Genomic DNA, 10,246 nt, shown 5'->3' on the forward strand with positions numbered 1-10,246 from the left:
CCAGGATTGAATTCAACTGTTTCTTTGTGTGTTCTTCAGGCTATCGATCACCTTTAAAGGAAAGCATTTGAAAGCTTCCTGGCATCTTACCCTCGTCAGGATCTTTGAGCTTGGGAGTCAGGAACACTGGCTTTTATAAAAGTCCTGTTGTTTTTCTTAAGTTTTTTTTTTTTCTTTTTATGTCATGATTTGTACACTCGTTGGCTTAGATTTTTCTTCTAGTTTTTTTATGGGGGGGAGTGAGGGGAATTTCTTACTAAACTACTTTTTTATTATGGATGTTGGGTGGGGTGGGGGGGGGGGCAAGTGCCCTGGCTATCTGGGGAGGTCAGAGAACAACCCGCAGGACTCGGTTCTCTCCTTCCACCATGAGGGTTCCTGGTTGGGTCATTGACTTGGTGGCAAGCACTTGCTATGCCATCTTGCTGGCCCATAAAGATGATTACAGGCCCACATGGGTGAGAAATAACATAGAACGTGCAAGTTCAGTCATGTCGAGCATTGTAGGCAACCACTGGGGGGGATGTCCTAGAGTGGACCCCCACATGGAAAGAGGGAACTACTGGAACTCCTTGTTTGCTCCCCACTGTATCTCAGCCCCGAGTGAACGGAGGCTTAGAATGTCTAATTCCAGCTCCGAATGTCTTTAGGAATGCCTGACAGCGAGGACAACTCTGATGACAAGGGTCAGGCACAGAGCAGAACCCTGCCTGGGGTGAAGCCTTGAAGGCACTCAGGAGAAGACGGGGATGCTTACAGCAGAACGGGCACCCCGGAACAAGCTTCTGGGGACGGGCTACTCTCTTCCTGAGATCCGCTGCTCCTGTCCTCCCACAAGTTTTCAAAAGGAAAGCTGAGGCCCCTTTTCTTCACCCTGCCAATAAAGCATCTGTCTCTGAATGCCTGTTCTGTCTGCTCATGATGCCTGCTCTCCATACAAGCACCATTTTTGTATGTGGTTGTATGTGGCGTGTTCACATGTTGCATGGTGGGGCACATGTATGTACATGTGGGTACACATGCGGTCACTCTGCTTTATGAGATAGGATCTCTTCCCTGAACTGGGAGTGTGTTGATTTGCCTACACTGATTGCTTCCCAAGGCTCAGAGGTCTTCCTGTCTCAGCACTGGAATGATAGATGTGATACTAGGTTTGGGGTCTGTGTGTGTGTGTGTGTGTGTGTGTGTGTGTGTGTGTGTGTGAAGTGCTGGAACCCAAGTCCTCATGTTTGCATGGCAAGCACTTCCCCATCTGCAGCCCCTCCAACATCACTTCCTAGACAACTTTGCTTTACACCGCCATGCTGATACACTGGTGTTATGATCTGGCAGAATAAATCACAAAGTGCCCATACAGTACTCAGCAACCACAAGGGGGCGCTGTTACAAATCCTGAAGATGCAACAGGAGTGTAGAATTATGGAAGTTTGCATAGGTAAAATTCTTGGATCAGACTCAACAGTTCTATCCAAATGCAGCGGGCAAAACAGTTCATTGTAGAGGGAGGGAGGAGGATGCTGAATTCTTCAAGAGTATTATATTTAAATATCAAAGGGCTATGGGGATCCCTTGGGAAAAGAGATAAAGGACCTGGGAGGGTATATAGTAATGACTCTCTGCAAGTTGGATTGGGTAGGGTCGGGTTGCACAGCTAGAGTCGAATGACACTTCAAACAGCTGAGGTTTTCCACACTGGGCAGATGCCTTTGTTGTTCTGAAGTGTCAGAGTTCCTGGGGCTGATGCCCAAGGCTTGGACAAAGATGGGAGACTCTGAAACTTCACTGACCTGATCAGATTTCAGGCTTTCTTCCCTGCTCTCTAGAGGCAGGATGTCTTGGCCACGAAACCCTAGTACAAACAACAGAGCGGGCTTTTGGACATGAGGGATGGAGTCTTGATTACCAACTTGATTTGCCTGGACATTGAGTGATGTCATGGAATCCCAGTGTACTATTAACCCTGTGCTGCCCAGAACCTTTTGAAGAGGCCACAGTGAAGCTCAGTTCTGGTGGGTAACTCCAGGCAGAGACATCACATCGTCCTCCCCTTATTCCCTCCTCCCCACCTTCCTAGTGTGTGTATTCTTTGCAAAACCGTGGAGTATGCAGAGTGCAAAGCCTGTAACATCTCTAGCAGTGCCACAGCAGGTGTCTGAGTTAAGTCTTGGGTGTTTTGCTTGGTTTTTTTTTTTTCCTTTTCTGTTTTTTGGTTTTCCTTCTTAAATCAGGTGATAACATGCTTCTGACATGTCTTTCCTACCAAATTTGATGAGCCTCACGGTCATTTTACTTTCTATCTCTGCCTTCCACCCTTTTCACAACTGACATCTGTAACTTGGTGTGGTTCCTCAAACATTCCTGGTACTTATTTGTACATGCTGGCTGTGTGTGTCATCGTGAGTGGGTGTGACGGCCAGAAGGAGACAATATCAGGTGTTGTTCCTCAGGTGACATCCACAGTCTGTCTGCCTGTGGATGTCACCTGAGGAACTTGATCACTAATTGAGAAAATGCCCCACAACTGGATCTCATGGAGGCACTTCCCCAACTGAAGCTCCTTTCTCTGTGAGAACTCCAGCCTGTGTTAAGTTGACACACAAAACTAGCCAGTACACCATCCATCCATCCATCTACCTACCTATTATCTGTCTGTCCATCCGTCCGTCCGTCCATTCATTCATCCATCCATCCAGCTATCTATTATCTATCATCTATCCATCCATACATCCACCATCCATACATCTATCTATACACACCATTTCTATCTTATCTACCTACCTACCTACCTATCCATCCATCCATCCATGTACACATACACTCACCATTTATCTATCTATCTATCTATCTATCTATCTCTATCTATCCATCCACATACATACACACTCACCATTTTCTATCTATACACACACACACACACACACACACACACACCATTACCTTATCCAGGAATATTCTAGAAGTTTCTACATTGTTTCTTTTATTTCCCCTGTCTTAGGGTTTTACTGCTGTGAACAGACACCATGACCAAGGCAACTCTTTTAACAGAACAGCATCTAATTGGGGCATGGCTTACAGGGTCAGAGGTTCAGTCCATTATCATCACGGAGGAAGCATGGCAGTGTCCAGGCAGACATGTCGCTGGAGGAGCTGAGAGTTCTACATCTTGTTCCAAAGGCAAACAGGAGAAGATTGCCTTGCAAGAAGCTAGGAGGAGGGTCTCAAAGCCCACAGCCACACTCTTTTTCCAACAAGGCCACAGCTCCTAACAGTAATACTCCCTATGGGCCAAGCATATTCAAACAACCACATCCCTTACAAACAGGTCAGTCCTAAAGTAGTGTTTTTCTTTCTTCTGTAGATTTGAAGAGCAAATAGGGAGTTGCCGCCCCCAAACCAATTCAATTAAAAAAAAATTCTACTGCCAGATGTCTTTCCAAAACCGGTCTAGAGAGTCAGAGCGGCAGCGTGATGCAGTTACGGCCCGCTCACCATGGAGAAAGCTAATCAGATACTATGTTAAGAAGGTTCACATATTAAATAGATTGCCAAAGAAGGTAGCACCTTACTCTTCTTGTGCCCACAGCTGTTAGGACAACAAGGGGTGAGCTCTGGAGATGGGGGTGGGGTAAGAAATCAAATTATCGCTATACAGGAGGCTGCCAAAGGTAGTTTGTTAGTTTGGGATTCTGGGAAAAGATTAACAAGGAGATTGTATGAGGCATACTGGTGGTCAGGGTTTGACTGAGAGACCGTGCCTCGTAGAATAATGTGGAAGAAAAATGAAGAGTGACTACTGACATCAACCCTGGGCCTCCACATGCACACACACAGGCACACACACAGGCGCACACACGCTCTCTCTCTCACACACATCTGTGCACACGCATCTGCACACACAAACCAGCACACACACAAGCACATGCACACACAGTCATGCACACACTCACATGCACTGACACTTGCACACACACAAACACACCTGCATAAATACACAATCGTGTACTGGCACATGCTCTCTCACACACACATGTGCACATGCAGGCCTCCACATGCACCCACATGCATGTGCACACACACACACACAATCATGTGCACTTGCACATGCACAAGGCCTCACACAGATATGCATGCACACATATATGTACACGTGTACCAGCACACATGCAAATGTGCATATGCATGAAAAGAAAAAAAGCAAAACCAGAATAAATGTACAGGTCACGAAAAGAAAGAGAAAATAGAAGAAGGATATAGAGAAGAGAGACAGGATTCAAAACAAAGCAGATGAAGGAAATCTTCAATAACGGTGATGATTATGGTGATGGTGATGATGTTGGTTGATGAACATGGCGATACTGATAACTATGTGGTGATGCTGCTGCTGCTGGTGATGGTTAGGGTGATGGGTTTGGCTTTTCCAAAAGCTGTCTGTTGAGACATCTGGAGTAGTGGTATAAACACAGCAGCAGAAGTGTCAACTCTAGGGTCTGCTGTGTAGTGTGTTTTGCTAGAACTCTCTTGCAGATGCTGAGTGGGGGGATTCTGAGTGAAACCCAACCGGAGGCTGTCCCTGGAGGACCTCCAACCTCTTCCTGGCTCCTGACAGAGATGCGGAGACAGGGCATTTCTAGCTTCGTGTAACTTCCTTGTCTCCCAGAGCCTCCAGCGGCTCCTTAGCCAGCCTCGAGTTTTCAAGGCATCAGAATCTCCCAGAAGTCTCGGGAAAGCTGTGCTGGCCCGGGTCCTTGAGTACATTGCATGTACTGAGCTACGGACATATTATAACAGAGGGCACACCAGCCCTTTGCTCCCAGAGACTTCTAAAGCGCAAATGACTTATAACCTCATGAGTATGTGTATGTTCATGTGTGTCTAGCTATGTGTGAGGCAGTGCACGTGTGCAGGTGTGAACTTGAGTGCAAACTAGAAGCCAACTTGGGCGTCATTTTCCTGGTGTTGGCTACCCTGATCTGAGACAGGATCTGACGCTCCCTGGCTGGAGGCTTGCCAAGTGGGGCTAGACTGGCTGTCCAGGGAGCCCAGGATCTGTTTCTCTCTTTTCTCCAGTGCTGGGATTATGAGCAGATGACACCACGCCAAGCTGCTTTATTTTTATTTTTTTAAACTTGAATTCTGAAGAACAACTTTCCTGACTCCACTACTTTACTGATCCCCAATTCCCTATCAGACTTTCTTTCTTTCAACTTATGGAAGCATTTTTAAAGTGTAGAGTAGCCTGTTTCAGACCTGTGACCCCGGCTAAGGTCAGGTGAGGCAGGAAGAATGACTTCAGGGTCAGAACAAGCAACAGCAACAAAACCCCAAACAAAAGCAAAGTGGGTGGGAAGAAAAACAGAGAAAACAGATATTATTAGCATCTCCCCAGGGCCCGTCAGTTTTTTCCACTGTCATGTAGCTATGATTTGGGTCACTGTCATGAAACAATTCCTCAGGGATCAAAACTGGCAAACTCTCACTCTTCATATACTCGAGTAGAGAATTTTCAGTTCGCTAAGCTCATTCCACACACACATGGATTTCAAGGGTGCAAAATTAGTTCCTGCTCTGACAACAGTTGACAAGGAATGAAAGGGAAGATGTCAGTTCTAAGAAACTCCATATCCGTGTGCGACAGACAGGCGTCAGCTGGGGGGGGGGGGGGGTCGGGGGTTAGACGTGCTCTGGCGGACCAGTCACGTGTTGGGCTCCGCCATTGCTCGGCAGTAAGGATGGAGACTTTCGTTTTTTAAAAAGAGGGTAAACTCACTAGAACAGAATCAAAGAAAGAGGGAAATGGGGTGCTTTTATTTTCCCCAAAGATCTGTGAAGTTTTAGGAATGAAACAACCAGGAGGGATTCGCCCAGGGCTGCAGTGACTCAGGTTGGCTGCGCAGTCTACGTTGTCTACGCAGTTGACGCTGTCTGTAGTCGGCCCCTCCTGTATTCCCTCAAGCTCGCCCATCAGAGCTGCCGTTCTTACATCCCACTTCTGGCCAGAATAAAAAACGGCACCACTGCCATCTTACAGGCAAATCTTGGACAGTGCCAATTCCATCCCAACATTACACAACTAGCAAGTGGCAGAGCTACCCCTGCTGAGCCCCACCCCACGCCCCGCCGCTGCCGCACCACACCCAATCAGGTTGGTTCGATCACAATGCTGGCACGAAATATGGGATTGAATGACTACAAATTCTGGGGCTTAACACAACACAGGTCTCTTAGAGCTCAGAAGGTCAGACGGTAAAGGTGGGACAGCTTCTAGAAATTTCCATGCCTGTTCTGAGGCTGTGTACTTCTTAGCCCAAACGCCCCCATGTCTCCCTCCTTCCCTCTAACATCTGTTCCCAATGTCACCTTCCCCTTGCTTCTTTCTTTATAATGACCTTTGGGTGACATAAGACCATGACGAATAGGTCAGAAGCATCTGTCCATCTCACCCACCCACCAAGCCTTCTTTGGTCACCCATAGGTAAGGTGGCATTCTCACAGGTCCCAAGGTGACATCATCTGGGAGGAGGAAGAACATTGTTTTTCACATCGCCCCTCCTCCCTCACTGTGATGCTTTCTGTGCCTTCAGACTACACACCTCACGGATACCCACTGCACCCCAATGCATACATCCTCAATGAGGTTGCCGATCAGCTCCGAGATCCCCAAACCGTCCAGGTGAAGGGATAAAAAAACCCTTACTCCTTTTGCACAAACTCAGACACAAGCCGCCCACACCCACGCATGAGCCAACATCTAGGATATGACAACAGAGATGAGATCCTTTGAGAAATGATTGCGTCACCCCCAGAGTCCCAGTAGCCACCTGTGAGTCCAGTGCCCCCTCCCTGCCCACCCTACCCCTCCGTTGTTCCCAACGCTCACTCCCTGCCCCCTCTGGCTCCTGCCCCAAACTTCAAGTCTGATTAGGGGTGAAGGTGACTCAGGTGCCTCCCCGGGGAACAGATGTGCCTTTTACAGCACATCTTGGTGATTAAGGAACAGAGTGTTAATTAAACGGCAGCCACATTATCCACTTAGACAGCTCGGTTAGCCCATGCCTTGCAGTTCCTGAGGGGAGGTGTGCAGCGGCTTTTGCAAAAACCAAACAAAACCAGGCCAGAGAACAATGGTCTTCCACAATGGTTAAAAGCCCCTGTGACTTTCATTCCTGGGCTCTGAGCTCAGTGCCATCTCTTCTTGCTTTTAGCGGCACAGGTAAGCTGGGCAGATAACTTCCTCCTGCCTTGCCTGACGGAAAGGGGTTGCCAACCAGCAGCGGGGCTGTGGCGTCTCTGTCACTGACAACGTATAAAATGGAAAAGTATAGTGACTTTTCTTTTAAATGAGAATGCATGTGTGACCGTGTGAGTTCATGGCACGCAGGAGCCTGGGGAAGCCCGAGGAAGAGAACTGGCTTTATAGATGGTTCTGAACCACTATGCGAGTGCCGGGCGTCAAACCCATATCCTGTGGAAGAGCAGCAGGTGTTCCTAACCCCTGAGCCATCTCTCCAGCCCCAGAAGAACCCATCTTTCTATATGGATAACTGCTTAGGTCTGGACTGGCAGTGTGTGGCAGGGTTCGTCCTCAGAGTCTATGATCTCTGCCGGGTCTGAGGTTTTGTATCTTCCAGTTCTCCAGAGTCAATCAGGGAAGGAGCCCCTGAATGCAGCAGGGCTGCTTATTACATGGTCATCAACAGCAAAAGACTCACACCTTGCTTGTGTCATGTGACATGTGCCAAGTCGTATAGCCAATGAGCTGCCAAGCAGGGGCTCTAGATTAAGTCTGTTGACCCCCAAATCCAGGTCCTGGGCTCTTGTTCAGCTGCTTCTGCCTGAAAAGGCCTGCCCAGATCCCCAGTCTATCACACAAGTGTTGTCATGACTTGAATTGTATCCCCAAATATCTTAGGTTCTAACCCCTGTGAAAGTGACCACATTTGGAGACAGTCTTTCAGATAACCAAGATGAGGCCATCGGAGTGGGCGCGGATACAGTATAACTGTTTCCTCATGAAGGCAGGATTTCAGGTCTACAGTTAGACACACATAGAGGGAGATACTGTGCAGGTACAGGGGAAAGACAGTCATCCTGGAGGATGGCCTGAACTTGGTTTTCCCCAGAACTCAAAGGAGACAGTTTGATGACACCTAGATTCTGGCTCTGACACCATAGGACAGGCAGCTTGCAGTGTATAAGCACTCATTGTGGGCCCAGTGTTTCTGCCACCCCGGGGAATAAATACACGAACTTTCAAGGGAAGCCTGGGGCTCCTGCTTCCTCTGTTTACTGTCCATAGGGCCAGAGACCCCCACTCTCCAGCAGAGTGGTCTTCACACACAGCACTGACCTTCCTCATAGTGTTGAATTACACGAGTGGACAGCACCACTGGGTTCCCATTCTGGACACACTCATTGTCTGACGTCACCTGCAACAGAACAGACAGTTTCAGCAGTCAGATCATGGGAGGAACTCAAGAGAGAGCCTGCCTCCCAAGTGCTGGGATTAAATGCGTGCACCACCACTGCCTGGCTAACTGCCAGCTTTCTATCCGGCCTTCCAGTAGCAAAATGACTCTCTCGGGCCAGATTCCTGTCACCATAAAAGCCCTGGGGTTCACAGTTCATCTCACCAGCCTCACACTGGCAGGCAAATCGCTGCAACACCGGTCAGACCATAAGGGGCACCATCTCTTAAGGAACTGAGTAAGAATTTAACGTGGCGTTAAATTCAGCGTCTGCCAGGCTAGCTCCACTTGTCTGTCTTGGCCATGTGAATGCAACCATTAGCCAAGCCTTTTATGAACATGCCTGTCAGATACAGGAGGTTTACCCTCTGTGTTTGTGTGCAGGGTAGTTGCACGTGCATGCTTGAACAAGTATACATGTGTGTGCATGCATGTGGAGTTGAGAGGGCAACCTCACGTGTTGTTCCTCTGGTTACATCCACCTGTTTGGAGACAGTGGCTTGGAACTCACCAAGTAATCTAGAGTAGCTGGCTTGTCAGCTGCATGGACCTGCCTCTCTGGACCCACTCAGGATCGGTATATGCAGTCCGGCTTTTTTTTTTTTTTTTTTTTTTTTTTTTTTATGTGGGCCCTCAGAATTGAATTCAGGTCCTTGCGCTTGTAAGGCAAGCACCTTAGCAACTGATCTAACTCCCTTGCCCCTTGAGCTCAGATCTTGACAGACATCTTTTAGGGGATATTCCTACCTGTAACTCGCCACCAGTGCTACATGTGATGTTATCAAGGAGCTTTGAAAACAGCCCCCTCCGCTCTGATTCCCACATGGCTTCCGGTTAAATTGTCGTGAGGAGAAAGTCAGATACTGCGATTTTAGAGGTTTCTCAGAGGTTCAACAGACAGCTGAGGTCTTGGACCGGTGGAAAACACCCAGGGTTGTCACCCTTAATATGATGGACATGGACTTTGTAATTCTTTTGTGTGTGTGTGTGTGTGTGTGTGTGTGTGCGCGCGCGCGCGCGTGCGCGCGCGCGCGCGTGCATGTGCATAGGACAGTCAGTGGCAGTGTGGCCTGCATACACAGGGCATCAGCAACATTCCATTCCTGAGTTAATTATCAAAGACCCCTCCAGACACTGTCCAGTGTCCCTGGGAAGAACACCCAGAAGCAAAAGTCTGCGTTTGGAAAGCAGCCTTGAAGCAGCTCCTAAACTGTCTCTGCTGCAGGCACCTGTGGAGGTCGGTGAAGACACAGGCTCCATAAACCGCCATCTCTTCAAATTGTTCCACTCTTACATGGGGTCTCCCAGTCTGCATTTGGTAGAGGTACACTCATACGTGCCCATGTGTGTGCATGTGGAGGTCAGACACGGAATCCTCATGTCTCTGTGCTGCCATGCCCAACTTCTTACATGGGAGCCAGGGATCAGAACTCAGGTTCTCATGCTTACGCTGCGAGTACTTAACCCATGAGCCTGCCCCAGCCCCAGGGACTGGGCGTGTTACCTTGTAAGTGTCTGCTTCCGGGTCATGCTCTTGGTCTCCAGTTCTTAGTGGGACGCTCATCTGGTTTCCCATTGTTCCTTCAACACAGAAAGGGGAGGGAAAAAATCAAAATACAAACCTAAGTCTTGGCACCTGCATGTGAAGTCAAGATATAATAGGCAAGCGCTGGCACCTGGCACCTGGCACCTGGCACCTGGCACCTTAATTTAGCCTTTTTCTTCTCCACAATGAAATTCTTGGAAGACAATCTCAATGTCTTAGATACTATCTTTAGAAA

General features: G+C 48.3%; 1 protein-coding gene across 2 annotated transcripts in view; it reads right to left on the bottom strand.

Annotated features, from left to right (window-relative positions):
* Bcas1 (brain enriched myelin associated protein 1) overlaps nt 1-10,041 on the bottom strand; it is a 73,244-nt gene extending 63,203 nt beyond the window's left edge. For both annotated transcript variants that reach the window (XM_052181578.1, XM_052181577.1), the window contains exons 1-2: nt 9,970-10,041; nt 8,348-8,426 (exon numbers count right to left, since the gene is read on the bottom strand). In XM_052181578.1, coding sequence (XP_052037538.1) covers nt 8,348-8,426; nt 9,970-10,041 — 151 coding nt within the window. The remainder of the gene's footprint in view (nt 1-8,347; nt 8,427-9,969) is intronic.
* Nucleotides 10,042-10,246: the final 205 nt, after the last annotated feature.

Source organism: Apodemus sylvaticus, chromosome 5 (assembly GCF_947179515.1).
Source record: "Apodemus sylvaticus chromosome 5, mApoSyl1.1, whole genome shotgun sequence".
NCBI classification, from domain to species: Eukaryota; Metazoa; Chordata; class Mammalia; order Rodentia; family Muridae; genus Apodemus; species Apodemus sylvaticus.